At 39.6% G+C, this 18,727-nt stretch overlaps 1 protein-coding gene across 20 annotated transcripts in view; it reads right to left on the bottom strand.

Moving 5' to 3' along the window:
• The window catches only part of DROSHA (drosha ribonuclease III), a 131,221-nt gene that overhangs the window by 7,823 nt on the left and 104,671 nt on the right, over positions 1 to 18,727 (bottom strand). For all 20 annotated transcript variants that reach the window (XM_034960227.3, XM_055112470.2, XM_055112474.2 and 17 more), the window contains 6 exons: positions 15,549 to 15,593; positions 13,905 to 14,062; positions 12,316 to 12,421; positions 1,767 to 1,908; positions 269 to 351; positions 75 to 178 (listed from right to left, as the gene is read on the bottom strand). In XM_034960227.3, the coding sequence (XP_034816118.1) occupies positions 75 to 178; positions 269 to 351; positions 1,767 to 1,908; positions 12,316 to 12,421; positions 13,905 to 14,062; positions 15,549 to 15,593 (638 nt within the window). The remainder of the gene's footprint in view (positions 1 to 74; positions 179 to 268; positions 352 to 1,766; positions 1,909 to 12,315; positions 12,422 to 13,904; positions 14,063 to 15,548; positions 15,594 to 18,727) is intronic.

Raw genomic sequence — 18,727 nt, 5'->3', positions numbered from 1 at the left:
TCTTCAAGGCACATGGAAAGTCAATTCTAGGCATGCTGGATCCAACCAATGGCCTGCAGGCAGCAAGTACTTACTTGTACAGAGGAATGTCTGGCTCTTTTCCTTCTGTCCTAAGTGTCAAGCAACACTGCTGAAGCTGGGATTTGGGGTCATTCCAATCCTGATTCAAAATGAACTCCTGTGGAAGTCCCCAAAAACTATTTAGTAATGGGTTCTGGAATCACCAAACATAAAGCAGACCACTAATTCAAACTTTATATGAGCTTACTTTCAATCGTGGAAAGAAGCAGACATTCATGAAAGTATGAACATATTCCAAATCCTTATCAATGTACAGCGCTGCAATAAATGCTGGGGAAAAAAGAATACTTTAAAATAAACCACAATCACTGCCATCTATCAGAAAGAGTAAGAGACCTAGACTTTTAAGCAAAATTTTAGTAATAGTTTCAACTTCCAGGCCCTCTTTGTTTTTTAGTGCTACCGTTTCATCTTCCCCCACTTTTTATCATTAATATCAGAAGCAGCAAGAGATGTGTAAGATGCAAATCATAGAGTACAAACACCAAACTGCATTTAGCTAAGGGCTAAAGGAATAGCTTAAAAGGTACACAGAATGCCGCTGTATATCAGGGAAAAAATGCTATCTGAGCACCCAACCCTGTTCACATCAAATAAGTCAAAATATTACTTGAAGATTAGATATGATGCCAGAATACGCACATTCTTGGGTCTTGCCATTTTCAACACCAATCCTGAGATCCCCTGTTTTTAAGGATTCTATGTTAAATTTAATGAACAGAAATGGGGTAATTTATAGATTCAATCTGCCCAAAAAGAGAAAAACTTAATACTGATCTTAATGACAACAATATGTCAAATTTTGCATTAATAAATGGTGACCCCCTAGGATGACTTCATTTAAAGGTACCTTGATAAAGCAAACAAATGGTGCATTTTCAAAAGAAGGAATAAAAATAGCTTTCATTGAGCTAAAAAAAAGAATGATCGCTCTGTTAATTTTTATGTGATTTTCATCTTTAAATTACTTTTCTTTCATTGAAAAAGAAGTTCTTTTAAGTTCCTTAGTCAGAATGCCTTTGCACTTTGTAAATAAGCTAGATTTGCATGGTAGACTTTGATACTTGAATATAATTCCCATTGTCAAAAATACCGTTAACATTAAAAAAAAAGTTCTAAGGCTCAGTGAATGGCCCACTTATTTTGAAGTAATACAAACAATACAACTATGTGTATAATCCTTTCGTTAACTATAATAGGATTATTTACAATGCTGCCAGACCATATCGGAAACTGCAAAAGATGACATTTGTCCGCAGAGCTTTGCACTCATTCAAAACAATGAATAATAGTTTCAGTATTTAGTGAATAAATTACCCTTCTTTCTTCTGTGCCCCTATATGAAGGCTGCTGGGTGGCAAAAAGGCTCTGATTTACAACAACTGATCTTCATATTCTATTACTGTTTCACACAAAGGGATGTGGTAGCTGAGTGTTAGGATGGAGGGGTATGTGTTGGGGGTACCACTGAACATAGATTGAACATAAAAATTCATTATTCACATGTCTTAGTTTCAAATTATTTTCCTTCAGAAAAGCTTTGGTAAAAAGCATAAATAAAAAATTACAATAGCAAACAAGGTTTCTTTAGCCAGAACATAATAATAATGAGGAGGAGGACAAATACGGTTACTTGGACTTAAACTCTGAACCTGAAGGTTGAGAGAAAAGTGTGTGGCACTCACATTCCAAAAGGTCCGCCAAGGTCTTGGTGCGAAGCGCCACGGGCCTCTTGGTCTTGTCGTTGGTTATGGCGTACTCCTGCATGCCCAGCTCCTCCGCTACCTTGGCCTGAGTTCTGTTATTCACCAAAGAGCTTCGCAACAACTGCCCAAAAGGAATGGGGGTACATTGAGAACACATTTCACTTTTGACCTCTCTTATTCCTGCGTTGGACCCAACTAGCCTGAGAGGCTGTCACTGACAGGGACACCAAAATAAGTGAGGTCTATGGCCTCAACCATCACCCAGATGACAGTGATATGCTCCATGCCCATCTACCTTCTCCTTAATAACGTACTCCACTCTACTATCCTGGATTTTTACCTTACTGACATAAATGGCTCATTTACTTCTTTAGGAGCATTGGGGCAGGGCTGTGGTGGGGGAGCGGGGATGTATAATAAGATTTAAGGTCATAGTTTCTAATAAGTTTAATGCTACTAAATAAGGAAGCATTAAGAGTGTTAAAAATCAATTTTATTAAAGTGTAACTTACATTCAATAAAATGCACCCATTTTCAGTGCACAGTTAGATGAGTTTTGAAAAACATGTACATTTTTATCACTCCAAACAAATTCCCAGCATCTCCATGCAGCGAATCCTTCCCAACCCCTGACCAGGCAAACGGCCTGCTTTTTGTCACTGTACATTAATTTTAAAGGATTTTTTTTTTTAAGTCTAAAATAAGCTTCAAGTTTCATGGCACTGATGCTAATTTTGATATTATAGGACTTAAGTGAGGTTTAGGTAAATACTATGAAAAGATTTAAATTATTTATTTACATTTTTATTTTATTATTATTTTAAAGATTTATGGTATCTAGCTTGAGTCTCAGTTTTTCATACTGATATCCTTTTTTTTGAGACAGGCTCTTGCTCTGTTGCCTAGGCTGGAGTGCAGTGGTGCACCATCTTGGCTCACTGCAACCTCCACCTTCTGGACTCAAGCTATCCTCCCACCTCAGCCTCCCGAGTAGCTGTGACTATAGGCGCCTGCCAACATGCCCAGCTAATTTTTGTATTTTTTGTAGAGACAGGGTTTCACCATGTTGCCTAGGCTGGTCTCGAACTCCAGAGCTCAAGTGATCCACCCACCTTGACCTTTCAAAGTGTTGGGATTACAGGCGTGAGCCACTGCGCCCAGCCCATACTGGTATCCTTTGTCTCTAATCAAATTAAAATATAATTTTCATATTTCAACTTTAGGAATTCAAAACAAAAATTTCTACTAGGAATTTCATCAGACAGCTAAGAGTCCTCCAAGAATTTCCAACTAGTAACACTATACACTGCATGAAAATTATGCAACGAATCCATTATAGAAGTGTCCATAAAACAAGTATGGTTTAGGCATTAACACTCATTAACCACTCACTAGGGAAGAGGAGAGGAGGACAGCCGGGAGCAAGGAGGTACATACAAAGATGGGAACTCACCAAACAAAAATGGAACATAATCATCCCTGATCTCTAAGATTTGGGAGAGTAATGCATCTACAACTACAACTTTTCTTAGAATACATATAACAAATTCTCGGTCTATTAAAAAACTTTCTGCTAAGAAACATTCCTGAAAACAGGGACGAGGAGCAGGAAGCAGCTGTGAGTTGTGCTGGTATTCCATTCCCTGCTGTTCCATGTTGCACTTTGTTTATTAGATGCAAGTTTTATGCTCTGTGGCTCCATGGTGTCAACAGAGCTTATGAAAATCAAGATTTATTCTTAGTGTCTGATAGTGAATCCTTGACAACAGATAAATAAGAAACAATATGTTCTTAATTTGTCTGACAATGATTCATGAAGCAAAAATATAACTTGATCTTCATAAGCCATGCTTGCTGTTGAATTTCAGACTATGATTCTTTGCCTGTCTCTGCTTTCTTTCCTCCTCCTGTCTCCCCCTTAGCCCCATCTTTTCTTCAATATAGAGTTTCACTAAAATTAACATCCATAGAGGAACTCAAAATTACAAGGCTAGCATATAACATTAATATAAGGCCCAACCAATAAAGAGCCCATTAGCCTAATATCTTGTAATTATGGAATAATTGAGCTGAAAGTGATACATCTTTTTTGGTTTGGATTTCAAATGGGGACAGGGAGCTTTCCTAAAGTAGAGGCTGTGGGGGAATAGGATGGCTACTATGGGAACAAGGCTATGCTGAATAAGATGGGTCCTCTCCGAATATATGCTTTCGGTATGGGAAGAAAACTCTTTAAGCCGTGTATATGGAATGTTCATGCCTCAGATACAACAAGCCCGACGCACACATGAGCACACACAAATGATGATACCTCACTGGCGGCCAGGCCCCACCTGCCACCTTCCAGTGTCAGGGCCCCTCACTCAGTGCTATACAGTAATGCTGTCTGACGGTGAAGGAGGAAAGCAGTGAGGATGGAATCAGAAGTGCTTCCAGTTTTATTTCAGACAAGCCCTGACAGGTCTTAAAGCAGAAGGGTGGCCAATAATAAGTGAGATCTGTAAGTTCTTGCCAAAAACCCAGAGCCTGAACCAAAAATCAGTGGGGGAGAAGGAAGCTATACATCATCCATATTCTCATCGTCAGTTTAAATTTAGAAAATGAGTTGAAAAGAGAGAAGACCTTGCTCTTTACCTAGACAAGAAAGTCTGAATGGCAGTTCTCTAAATGACAACTTTCATCCTTGTCCTTTGCTGAACTCTACTTCATAATGAATCATGTTATTTGCCAAAGAACACGACCCAGGGGTATCAGCAAGAAAGAAAACCTGAGGTTACGGCAGTTCAGTGCACCAGTGGGTGCAGACCAATTACATGCCAGGCCCCGTGCTGACAGCTGAAGATCCTGAGAGGAGCAACGTGCTGCTGCTGCCCTCAGGAACTGACACCCTCCTCGGAAGCCACGTGCAGACCGGCTGTTGCAATGCACTGTGGTGGCTGCAGTGCCAGCGCAGAGACTGCAGATACACGCAGGTGCTCCTCTAGACCTCAGCCTTCCAGGGAGGCCTCCTGGAGGAGGGCTGACATTTGAGTAAAAGCATTTCAGGGCCTCATTTACCTGGCTGTAACACCAGAATCATAAGGTGCTTCTGAAAAGCTGGTGCCCAGGCTTCTTTCAAGAACCAACGAATCAACATTTCTAGAGATCTAACTTTTGAAAAGATTGATGTCGGTGGATTCTGATGAACACAGAATCAGAACTGAAAAAGACTGAATGAGCCAGTGAGAGAAGGGTGGGAAAGGGTTTGCAAGGAAGAGAGAGCAGCTATGGCAAATGCAAGGGGCCATTACACAGCAAGGTGACCACTGGGTGGACCTGGAAGGGAAATCAGAGCCAAGGGAGGAGAGCTGATGCAGTGAGGCTGGCAGGTGATGTAAAGAAGCCTGCACTTTCCTGTAGGGGAAGGGGAATCCCAAAAGGTATCAAATGGGGGCAGTTGTGAGGTAATTTTTTTTTTTTTTTTAGAAAGATTGTTTTGGCGGAAGGATTTAAATGAGGGCAAGACATGAAGTTGAAAAGCCTGTAGATGGTGATGTTATAAATTACTATTTTACAAAGGGGAAATATCTATTTATATATTTTAGTGGAAATCTAGAAAATAAACATTAAGCACCCAATTGAGCAGAAGACAGTTATCAGACTATTTTGCAAACAACGCCTCGCGTTAGAGATAGCAAAAAGCAAAAGATTTCGCACCAAGTTACCTGGGTTCAAATTGTGGCTCTGGCACTTCCTAGTTAAGTGACCCTGTCTAAGTTATTAAATCTCTCTGAGCCTCAGTTTCCTCATCTATAAAATGGAGAATGTAGTACCTAGCTCTCACGATTGTTTTGAGAATTAGAGTGGATGACATATAATCTAACTACAATGACTGGCATATGATAAACACAACAGAAATGTTAGCTGTTGCTGTGTTATTCACAACAGCATCATCATAATTTGACAAAATATGTTTGCTCTTCAGTTATGGGAAAAGGTTCTAGAAAATTCTAAGAATTCCTCTGAATTTGTTTTCAATGTAAAATGTTTTGGATACCCATCCTGTCCACTCACTGTCCTCAAAATTCCCCATTTTACCAGGTGCTAACAACTTTAAAAAAAATACTTCCAAAAAGACAAAGTTTAATTTGAAATCACCAGAAATGACTAAGAAGACTATAATTAAAGCTCTCTGTAAACCTGAGGAAAGGACTGCTGAATTCCTGGTGCAATGTCAGAGACCAGTGTAAATATCCCAGATCTCAAACTCTGGTATTGAGAATCCAGGATGTTTTCTATTATGCCAGCATAGCAGTCTTTCATCATTACTTTAAACTTTCATAAGAAAGAGATTTATTCGTTTAAATAAAACATACATATTGACAATCTTCCTTCAAGTTCCCAATTTCACTCTTGAATCTAAAGGGAAAAACCACAGCTGGGGGATGAGCTACCAAAGAGGGCCACCTAGTGTAAAATAAGCAGACTGTGATTTATTATTTTGAGGGCTTAATATAAGAACACGGGGTGAAAGCAGAATATACTATTGAAAGTGACAGTGATATGCCACACAGCTCTATTATACCAAGAGTGGTCGCCAGATGGTCTCCATTTCCCGTGATAACTAAAGAAAAGGTACATAAATGCTAGCAGGCAAATACAGGTCAGATACAAAGAGCCAAATTATGTCAGTGACAGAAATCCTCAAACAGGAGGCTGTGGAATCTATCTTCTCAACGAGATCTTTTAGATAAAATACCTGTTTGTCTGAATGATTTATGCTCAGTGCTGTGTGGAAGCATCAGGGCAGGATTAGATCACTGGTTCTTGAGCTTTTTATCTGTAATCCTTGCTCTCTTTCCCATGATCCCAAATCATTAAAAACAAACAAAAACTGTAGGTTCATCACCACTATAGTGCATGCCACCATTGGGTACAGTGCCTTGAACACAGCAGGCATGGAGATTAGCAACTATTTTTAGCAAAGAGTAAAGGCTAAGAAAGAAGAATGATACAGAGGAGAAAACTCCTATGGCTTAAGATTTCCAAGGGTTACATTACAGGCATCCTGGCCTGTGTAAACACTTAATTTAAGGTGTTCTCACAATTTATACCTTGACCCTACTGCATACACCAACCTAAAAACTAAAAACTTCAGCATAGGAAACAGAACTTCTTCCCTCTATAACCCAATGCAAACTCGGTTATCCTAGAACAATTGGATAAGCCTAACACTCCTTCCCGAGTAGGCCTTTTGAATAGCCAACTTACAGAACAGAATGTTTTTCCCCATCAGCATTCAAAACTTGAAAGCCATATTACATTTGCTCAATTGTCCTTATTCCCTTTAAGTGTGCAAGGGAATGGCTCAAAGCTAATTAATGCCTCCCAATGTGAATTACTGTAGCTGTGTGCTCTTTAATCACAATAATGAATCATTTGCCATCCCCCAACCAATGCAACTGCAATAAGTAATCCTCTCCAAATTTTAAATTAATTTTAATCCTTAGACACTCATAAGTAAGCCTTCCGCTTCTTCCCTTATATATAAAGCAACAGTCCACTTCCCTCCAGTGCCACTGCCTCTTCCCTCTTGACTTAGCTGACTGCACAATTGTCACTCTTCTATTTATTTAGCAAAGATGTACTGAGGGCCTATCATATGCCAGGCACTGCTGAGCATACAGTGATGAACAAAAACATGCTCTCAAAGAACTTCTAGTCCATTGGGGTAGGCAAACTGAGGTAAAGGCCAGGAAGGAAAACAACACAGAATTTTGATGGGGGGGGGCGGGATGGGTAAGGGTGGTCAGGGAAAGTTTCCCGCATCCAGAAGTCACACCAGAAAGGACATCTAAAGGAAGAGTAGAAGATACCAGGCACATAAAAGTAAGGGCTAGAACAGAACAGCTTCCAGGGAGAGGAAGAGCATACACAAAGGCCTGCTGGCAGGAGGAGGCCTGGAGAAATGCAAATAGCAGCTCAGTGCAGAGGTGCAGAGCGAGAACAAGAGCCTGTGGTATGAGGCTGGGCAGGCGGGCAAGGCCAGACCACCCAGGGCTTTGCCTGTTCTTTAGAAACTATCTGAAGAGCAACTGTAGAGAGTTAAGCTGGGATAGGATGATCATTCAGTCAAAGCATACTTGCTGAGCACTGATATGCCAGGTACTTCCCAGGGACCAAGGAATCAGGAATGGAGAAAACAAACAAAAACCCTGGCCTTCATGGAGTTTACACTCTGATTGGAGAAGACAGAGAGTAAACAAGTACATTACATACTATATGCTAAGGAGGAGAAAGGCATGAGAGGTTCCAGGCTGAGAAGGTGTGCTAGAGACAAGGGGAAGTGGTTGCCTATTTATTCAGGGTAGGTTAAGGAAGGCCTTATTGATAAGATGACATCTGAACAGAGACCTGAAGGAGGTGAGCGATTTGGCCGTATAGATTACCAGGAGAACAATACTGCAGCCAGATAAAATGCACTGCAAAGGCCCTGAGGCAAGGGCTTGCTTAGTGTCCTGCAGGAACTGGCATACAGGCCAATGTGAAGAGTCTTATGAAAAACAGTCAGAGATAGCGAGCCAGTTCATATAAGGTGACTGTAACAACATTGTCTTTTACTCTTGAGATGGGAAGGTTTGGGAGGTTTTGTGCAGAAGAGGAATGTAATCCGGCTTCTCTTTAAAAATGATCCCTCTAGATGTGCTGAAAATTGACTGGGGCGCGGGGTATGAATCATTTGGGAGGTTATGGCTAATAATCTGGACTACAGTGGCTCAGACCGGGTGATAATCATAAAAGTGGTCAGAATCTACACAGAACTTAAACAAATGTACAAGAAAAAGGAAAGGGAAAAGGCCAAAGACACAAATTAGGAAGTAGTGTAAAGATGTATTCAAAGCCATGAGACAGAATGAGATCACTTACGGAGCAGAAGTTGACAGAGAGGAGGTCTGACGACTGAGAACTGGGCCACTCCAATGTTAAGAGGTGGAGAGAGGAAGAGAAACAACCAAATGGGACTGAAGATGAATGGCTGGTGTCGTCACAGTGTAGTCACTGTAGATGAAAGGCCAACGTAGATTTGTTGTGAAGAGACTCCTTTGACTACAGCATGTAAAATGGATTGGGCAGGGGCATGAGTTGACATAGGAAGACGAGGGTAGGAAGCTGCAAAAATGACTTCACAAAGGCCTGAGATCTGGGCCTCTTGAAGGATTTCTGCCTGAGAGGCTGTCCATCTCTCAGAGTTCAAAAATGCCCGTAAGAACAGCAAAGGCAGGCTTTTCAAATATTAGGATACATCCAGGAGACACCTGGGGACTCCAGGAGCCCACTCCTCTCACGGGAAGATGCTGCATTGCCTTATGTTTTGCATGAACACAACCTTCAGATTCCTATCCTTTGCAATTTAATAAACGTCACTTCTTTCAACTGGGTCTCTATCAATCACACTGTAACTCTGTGTGTGTGGTGTGTGTGTGTGTGTGTGTGTGTCACAGAGAGAGAGAGAGAGGGAGACAGAGAGAGAGAGACAGAGAGAGAGACAGAGAGAGAGAGAGACACACAGAGAGAGAGAGAGAGACAGAGAGAGGAGAGTCTTGCTCTGTTGCCCAGCCTGGAGTGCAGTGGTGCAACCACAGCTCCTGGGCTCAAGCGATCCTCCCACTTCAGCCTCCCAAGTAACTGGGGCTACAAATGCATGCCACTCTACCAAGCTAGTATTTTATTTTATTGTAGAGATGGAGTCTCATTATGTTGCACAGGCTGGTCTTAAACTCCTGGGCTCAAGCAATCCTCCCAGGTTGGCCTCCCAAAGTGCTGGGATTACAGGCATGAACCACCATACCTGGCCCTTGTAACGTATCGATAGTTATGCAGAAATTAAACTGCAGTGGTCCAGGTGAGTAAGGCAGGTAGGGAGGATGTGGGTGACAGAAAAAAGCTCATAAGGAAGAGGATAAATTCAAGAAATACTCGAGGAGTAACACTGTCAGGGCTTGTGAATGGACTGGGATATAGAAAAGGGAGATAGAGAGAGGCATTCAAGATGTCTCCTAGGTTTCTGACATGCAACACTGAATGGGTGGTGCCGCCATTCAATTACTCAGGGAATACTGGACAAGGACCCAGGCAGGAGACTACAAATTCAGTCTTACACATGTTGAGATGTTGAGAAGGCAGCTAGGGCTGGAACTCAGAAGGGGGACAGGACTGAAGAGATCAGTTTAGAAGTCATCTGCCAGTAAGATGAAACTGATGACACACATTGAAAAGACTGGTAGGAGAGTCTCTATTAAAAAAAGAACATGGCCTAAGAGTGAGCATTTTAGACATGGACTGTTTATTAGCTGTGAGACTAAGATGTGTCTGCAAAGCAGGCTGAGAAAGAGTAGCTAAAGAGGAAACCCAGGAAAGTGCACCGTGACAGAAGCCAACAAAGCTTGTGTTTCAAAAAGGAGGAGGGAGCAGCCATGTTAATGCTAATGGGAGTTGGTATCTGTTAGAATCTGCATTTAGCTTATTCTTTGTCTTTGTCTTGCCCGCAGATCTGCTGGTCCTGCTAATTTCTACCAAAGCATTCTTTGAATATAATTCAAAAAGCCTTCACATAATTTTATCATTTGTCAACATCACTGTAATAAGCTAGTCAAAAACTTTCTAATATTAAGACAGCAGGGCTGTTAAATACATTTTGGATAAAACTACACTTCTGGCATTGAAGTGACTTTGGAAAGAACACAGAACTAGAGTCTCTCATCTAGTCCTAGTTTTACCTTTCTCTAGATCATGGACAGGACTCACGCCTTTCTGAGTTTTGGTTTCTGTACTGTTCAATGCTGGGGGTGGGGGAGTGGGGTGGGAGGGGAAATGTACACGGTCAGCAGGTGGGAAACAATAAACTTCCCATCTCTATAAGATCCTAGCGTTCACAATTAATTTTGTAGGAATACCAGGGGAAATGTGTGTATTTAAAGCAAACATTTTCAAAAGTGGCCTCTATAGGGCCCTAAGATGAATTACTATTTCAAACTATTTAGTTGGTTTGGCCATTTCTCGGGCCAACCAGATACTCTGACACGTATGAAGTGTCAGAGGATATTGAACATGCAATTTATTGTTTTTCTAATGAACAGTAAGATACTATAGTTCATTTCTCAAAAATGTTTATAGTTTATGAATTTAATATTAAGTCATGAAAAAGATACTTTCTTGTCCACCTAAAAACTGTTAACTTTAAATGGTAATCAAACTGTTAATTAAAAAAAGAGTACTGCTGATTCCTCAGCACTTATGATGGAACTCAAGAGATACTCATCGAGTGAATGAATGCTAGGCTTAGAAATTCCACTGAAAAATGACATCTAAACAGCCAAGTCACCATATTCTCTCTAGTTCCAATATTTATGTCTCACATAAACTATTTCCAGGGCTCACGGTTACAAAGATAAAATCCAATTCTATTCAAACCAGAACACACATAAAAACTGTAGAGATGCAAAGTTTGAAAGACTTGTTATTTGCTTCAACATACTAAAGACAGACTGCACTAAGTATCTTGCAGTGTACCAGTATTTTTCTTTGCCCAATAAAGTATTTGCTTTCTCAATGTCCAGTCCTCAAGGGACTTCTCAAAGGTTACTCATTGTGCCTTAAGAGATCATCATGACCTCCTTCTGGATGTTTTGTTCACCATTTCAGGATATTATTGATTGGTTTCACAGAGTAAAAACAGTACGCAACAAATAAAAAAGCTCACAAAAGTTTTATAAAATGAAACCAAAGTAAGAGGCATAGGGACCATTTCACTTTGTTTATAAATCAAACCTGTCTCTGTAACTCCCTTTCAACTCTGCCATGGTCTAACCAAACTAAGTCCCTACTGCCTCTCAGTCTTCTCATTTTTTTTATGCCATGCCTTTTCGTTCTGCAGTCCCAGTGTGTGTACTGCCCTTGCATAGACATTTCTTCCCACCAAATCCCAATGGCTAAATCCTAACCATCTTTAAAGGCTCAAACATCATTATACCCATGAAGCCTTCTTTGAACTCCACAGATAGAAGAAACCTCGTATTTTCCTAAACTGCACAAGTACAGCAATTTACCTAGGCTTCTTTATAATATTTAACATGTTCTACCTTGCATTTAGTTATAGTAACTTATGCTTTCTATAGTGTGTATCTACATGTATAAACTCATGATATATATACAGTGTTTATTTTATGGTTATTTATTTAAGCTTTAATCTCCTCTAATAATTTTTAAGCTCCTTGTAAACAGACTTGGTGTCAACTTATCTTTGTTCCTTCCATGGGGCCTAGCTCAATATTTTGCACAGAGTAGGCAGTCAGTAAATAAAGGAGTATAAAATGAGCTCTCATTGCATATGTGCTTTGTATACAATTTGCACAATGAAATGAACAAAGCCATAAGATAAGCTAAAGTCACTAAGAGTAAGAAATTAATTACATAGATATATATTTGACCCCTCTAATCTTCACTCTGCTTTACAGCAATCTTATTGGAGGAAGTGATTTAACCAACTCACAGTTAAGTGTCCTTCATGATGATCTGGGAAATGAATGAATAAGTACTCTGTGGCTACCAGTTGCATTATGGAGTCACCTAGGAATTCCATTCTCTGATTGTGGCCTCTGGAAAAAGAAACATCAAAGTAAGGAAATCAATAACCATTTATGGATTTCCAAAAAAACACCCAGAATTTTAAAAAAGGAATGACTTAAAAAGACAATGAGTTCATTTTGTTTTAAAGCACAAAACCAAATACAATTCCCTAAGGCCCCTCGATTGAGAAGAGATCTGAGTTAATATAGGCTGAGTTTTAAAGAAGAATAAAGTGAATATTATCTAAGGATTAAACGATTGCCAAAATAAAGACTGGTAAACACTGCCTGGTCAGAAGCTGAACAGCATAAATTGAAAAATCAAGCATAATACAAACAACAATCTTGAAAGAAAGCAAACAGGTCCAAGAATTTTCTTTGCTAAATTTATTGAAATATATACTCTGGCCGGGTGCAGTGGCTCATGCCTCTAATCCCAGTGCTTTGTGAGGCTGAGGCAGGTGGATCACTTGAGCCCAGGAGTTTGAGACCAGCCTGGCAACATGAAGAAACCCCATCTCTACAATAAAAAAAAAATATATATATATATATATATATGCCATATATATAAAAATTTGCCATATGTGTGTGTATATATGTGTGTGTGTGTGTGTGTGTGTATATATATATATATATATATATATATATATATATATATATATATATAAATTAGCCAGGCATGGTAGCACACGCCTATAGTCCCCAGCTACTCAGGAGGCTGAGGCAGGAAGAGTGCTTGAGCCCTGAAGGTCAAGGGCTGCAGTGAGCCGTAATCATGCCACTGCATTCCAGCCTTCGCAACAGAGTGAGATCTGTCAGAAAAAAAAAAGAAAGAAAGAAAGAAAGAAAAAGAAAAAGAAATAACATACTCCATTATTCAAAGCTGGAATCCAAATTTAAAAACAAAAAAAATCTATGATAAGAATCTTTCATCTTTACAGGTTAAAGAGAGTTGGAAATATTTGGTTTGGAAGAGGGGAGTAAAAAAATGAACAAAAAACAACCCCAAAGAAGTAAAATTTTGCTTCTTAATTGTTTCACTAGCTCACCTTCAAATCATTCATCTAGAGCAGGGGTCAGAGAGCCAAATCCAGCCCACGGACTGTTTCTAAGAATAAAGTTTTACTGGAACACAGCCATGTTCACTCATTTGCATTTCATCGATGGCTGCTTTGATGCTACTATGGCAGAGTCGAATCACTGCACACAGGCCACATGGCCCACAAAACCTAAAATATTGAGTATCTGTCCTGCTGGGAAAAAGTTTATACTTCCTTCACACTTCTCCTAAAACTTCACAGAGAAACCAAGATGCATGATAATGGAACCAACAACATTGGATTGGAGCATAACCCCAGGTCCACACTGAGGTCTGTCTGCTCACCCATCTCACAATGTGACTTTCCTGGAAATATATTTGAAATCCCAATTCCTTCGAAGGGCATGCTCCAAAGGTCTGGGACTGCCTCGTCTAAAGGGTCACATTGGGACTACATGAGAACTTTTAACTCACAGGGTCAGATGGTTAAATCCCACAGTTCTCAATGTGAATGCCCTTGCCAGAAGTCGAACATGAGTAAAAATTACTCCAATTGCTTCTTCAAACTCAGTAAGTTTTTGTAGAACCGGAGAAGTTTCAATAAGTTGTCGATCAGTATTTGGCTCTTGTAGCTACAGGAAAATAGAAATAAATAAAAATCATTTTTTCATTTTTGGTTATAAGTGCAATGATCAATTCTAGGACGGTGTTTTGTAAAATTCCTTCTCCCATGAGCAGAAATTTCTGAAATGCCAATAAAGCATGGAAGCTCGTTTCTCATTTCTTTGAATGGCAAACAAATCTAATATTTAAAGAAGGTTCAAATAATATTTTCCAATCTTCTATCAAATTTCAAGGCCAAGTACTGTACACAGATAGTTCAAAATCCCAAGTATTATACTAACTCTCCAAGGAGATTCGAGCTGAAGAACAGCTGGTAGAAAATATATATATCTAGTAAAACAATGGTTCTTAAACTCCAGCATGCATGTTAAACGCAGCAGTCAGCTGGGTCCTGCCCCCAAGATTACTGATTTCCTATGTCTGGAATCAAGACTGGGAATCCGTCTTCCTCACATGTTCCCAGGTGATGCAGATGCTGCTGGTCTGGGTCTGCCCTTTAAAAACTACTGCATTAAAGTAATTTACTACTGTGTTTTCTAGGGACCAACTTATTTTGGCAATGAGCATCATTAAAACAGAGTTCAATGTACATTGGAGATTATTATACCACTAGACAGGTGGTGCTCCAACAATGAGCCTTTAACAACTGGCAGAGAGCAAATATGAAAAGTGTGATTAAAATGAACATTTGCAACAACTTTGGGCGCTCATGTATTAATGAAATATTTTTAAAGTACTCTGAATTAATGTCATTTCTTACTGTAAAGCCTCTTATGAGAGTTCAACCACTTCTTACATTTATTTTATATACATATATAAAAATAAGTATATGAGGATACATATGCATGTTTACATACATGCATATATCTCAAAGTAAAACAGAAATAAAAGCAAAGAATAGTAAGAATTCTTAAACCATCTGGGGAAATAGGTGCCACCACCATATGTAGAGCTTTTAAATTCCAAAATCTTGAGTGAAAAGCTATCACACTATACTAATTTTTTAATTTACAGTAGGTTTTATACACTCTGAATTGAAGCTTTCAATTTCTAAGATCCAGATTAGATTATACGTTAACAATGTTAATTTAGTATTTGTTCTACTTTTTTAGTATGCTCAGACTCGCTTCCATACTATTAACACTTTCCCTGCAAAAGCAAGTGTGTAGATATACTGGAGTCAACATTTCATGCTTTCAATATCACCTTTTGGTGGTGGTGGGGCATCCATAACTACACAGTAGCTCTTCCTTCCTCATTGAGGGAAGATGACTCCCAATGCTCCCCCTACCCTATTCCAGACCACATAAACACAATGCATGGGTTCATTCTCCTATTGTTCCAAAGTTTTCCAGGTCTGACACCTCAGCTTAAAGGCACAATGCCACTGAAGAGAACCAAAAAATAAAAGTGGGAAAGGAAAAAAAGGCAAAGGAAAGTAACATGAATAGCTGGAGTTACAAAGCTCACTGCAGACAGGGAGGTCATACTTACTTGGAGTGGGTGGAGAGGATAATTGAGCCAGACTTCACGCAGGTCCTGGAAAATGGAGTGATGCCTTTAATGCTCAAGGGAGCCATTTAACGCACTCTAGAGTACTAAATAAAATGTCATTATTTGAAATACGGAACTATTTCAGACACTGACTCCACTTATGGCAAATTCAACAGTGCTGGCAAACTAATTTTTTTTTAAGTGTATTCATCACTCAAACCGCCTGTAGTGACTCTAATTAGTCTATTAAGCTAGGGGGGAAAAGAGCCTCCTCTAGTCCCAGAAGTCAGACACCTTTTAAAACTAAGTTACACATTTGGTTAACTTAATACACTGCACTAAGCTGCTCTTTTAATCATATTTTTTTCTTACCATTGTCCAGAAATGTGCATCAGCTGTGCCTTTTGTAATTAAAACTCATTTCAAATGTCCTTCATTTTAGGCACTAATTCATTATCATATGAGCTATTTTAAGATGGAGTGGAAAACGCCCCATGTCGTCTTCATAAGATCTTACGTTTATGAGATCATGCTTTTACAGTGGGTCACTACAAATGCTCACTTGAACTACTGGAATGAGTGAATTTTATGGAAACCCCTAGTATATTACTGTATCCACTGAGTTAAATCTAGAGGTTATAATGAGAACTTCCTCAGGATTAAAGTGTTTTTCCTTTAGTTTCAGACTCTAGGGAGCCTCTGACTGAATTTACTTCCCGACCTTGATGTTAGATTTCTGAAATAAATAACAAAAAAAATTCCTTAAGAGGAAAAAATATTTAAGTTTTTTTTTTAGAGGGGAAGAAGTATAGGAAAATTTAGTACCACTTGTAACACACAGGGTGATAAAAGTAAAATACCTAATATTTCTTGCACAACTGATATCTTAATAAAATACACTCAGAGTTTTTTAAATAATATTTTTTAAAAGCATTTAAACATCAAACTTTCTTTGGGGCACTTTAAAGGACTTCACTTAACCAATTCAGAAATCTTTCCTTTGAAATCTCTGTAGTGCAAATTATATTGATTGTTCTTACCTTCTTACAACTTTCTCTCAATGCTTTTTTTCTTCCTCCTTTCACCCTAAGTGGACATTTATCAAACTTCGGGCCCTTGCCTGACCTATTCATTACCATTTCCACTGGAGAATTCCACTATTTCCAGTGCTTTACTACTTCAGTTTGGATTACTCATTCACTTCTGCTGCAGCACTGACCTCTTACCTAAGCTCCCAGTCCATAACTCTAAATATCACATGGGCACCTATTACTCCATATGGAACATGATCAAATGATAACTTTTCACCTTTCTCCTTAAACTAGAGCATCTGTTACAGAAGACGGCAGGCTTAGGAGTCAGGCTGCCTGGGTCCAATCCTGATTCCATCTTGGCAAGTGACTTAACCTAAGCTTCCATGTCCTCAAGCTTAAGACAAAGATAATTGTAGGACCTACTCAAGCTGTTCTCTGACAAACACCCTGAGCAATGCACTCAAAGTATTAAACCCAGAGCTGGCCCATAGAAAGTACTACTATTAATAATGATGACAACAACAACAATGATAAAGAGCTATTTCTTCCAACCAACCCCAGTCTCCAAGGCTCAAAATTCCCAGGGATCTTGATTCACCTTTCTTCTATCACCTTCATGTCTTACACCGAAACAAGACTGTGATTCCTCCTTTCATGTCTGCTGCCACCCATCTTGGTGTAATAGCATAACACCCCATGACCAGACTAATGCACCTGTCCATTTCCTTTCATCTACCCGATAGACACCGAGATAGGGTTCTGCTGCACCTTGGTGTCAGGGGAAATATACTGAAAAGATCTAGACTGGAACCCCAGTGCTACCATTTATTAGCTCAAGGACCTTAGGCAAGGTCTCTACCTTCAGCTGGCTCTTCTGGAAAATATTCTGATCAGATCATTTGTTCATGCAACATGTTTTTACTGAATACCTAACTCTGTCCTAAAGAGGCCTAGTGAGAAAGAATGAAGGTAAATAAGTGCAATTTAATACATTGTGGTAAGTCTCATAATAATGAGATATATACATATAAGTGTTAGGAAAACTGCCTGGAGGTGTCAGATAAAGCTTCAAAGAGGAGATGATTCTTCAGATGTGTCCTGAGAATATGAAGATTTTGGCAAATCAGTAGAGAGTGAGAATCAAAAACAGGGCACCAGAAACATACAAATAATAAGTCTTAAGGTACCTAGGCACGAAAAGGTGATTCCTAGTGAATGGCACAAAGAGAGATTAAAAAAACAGCTGACAGTCAGATTATGAAAACTATTAAATGCTACGTTATGTAGTATATAGAGCTTGGGAGGCTGTAACCAAAGATTTTAAGCAAGAAAGGCCCTAACCAAATCTGCATATTGAAAAGAAGAAATGTGGTATGAATGATGGACTGGAGCGGTGGGGGATGGCAGCCAGTTAGAGTTCAAGTGAGAAATGAGGAGGACAAAAATGAAAGCAGTAGGGTAGCAATTCAAGAAATATTAGGGTCAGAATTGATAGACTCTTGCAATTGATCAGATAAAAGGAGAAGAAAGCTTAGGGACAAAAATAAATCCTAAGGTTTCTGGTTTAGAAGATAAAAGTAAGGAAGGAGGAACACATTTGGGGGTTAAAAGTGATGGGTTCAATATTACACATGTTGAAATGAGGTATCTGTGAAACACCTGTGAGGTGCCCAGAGGCAACTTGAAAAGACACTTTTTCCAATTTCTGCAGCTCCAGAGAAAAGGCCTGAGTCAGAGGTACTGGGACAGATGTGTAAAGAGAAAAGGTGCGGAAAGCAGGGGCATAGGAAAAATCACATTAACACCACTCTATCTTCCTAAGCGGGCCATTAACATAATCAAAATGAAACAATGGATCTGAATGTACTGGGTCAAACATGAAGGGTTACACAAAGACCAAAATACAAAACCAGCAAAACTGGGGCTGAAAGAGTAAAACTCAGTTGAGGGTGAAAAAGAAAAAAACAGCCCTGCTGTTTACAGGGCTGAGAAGACAGACACAGATAAAGCCAGCGGCAAAGTGAACAGGAAACAATGTTTTCCTCAAGGTCTTGCAGCTGCTGTAAAATGCCATTATGACCCTCTGACTAAGGATCACTGCAGATACTTAATCGCCAAGCTGCCCTTGCCTTGGGACGGCACCCA

This window comes from Pan paniscus, chromosome 4 (genome assembly GCF_029289425.2).
Source record: "Pan paniscus chromosome 4, NHGRI_mPanPan1-v2.0_pri, whole genome shotgun sequence".
NCBI lineage: Eukaryota > Metazoa > Chordata > Mammalia > Primates > Hominidae > Pan > Pan paniscus.
This window is presented reverse-complemented; position numbering and strand designations above follow the sequence as displayed.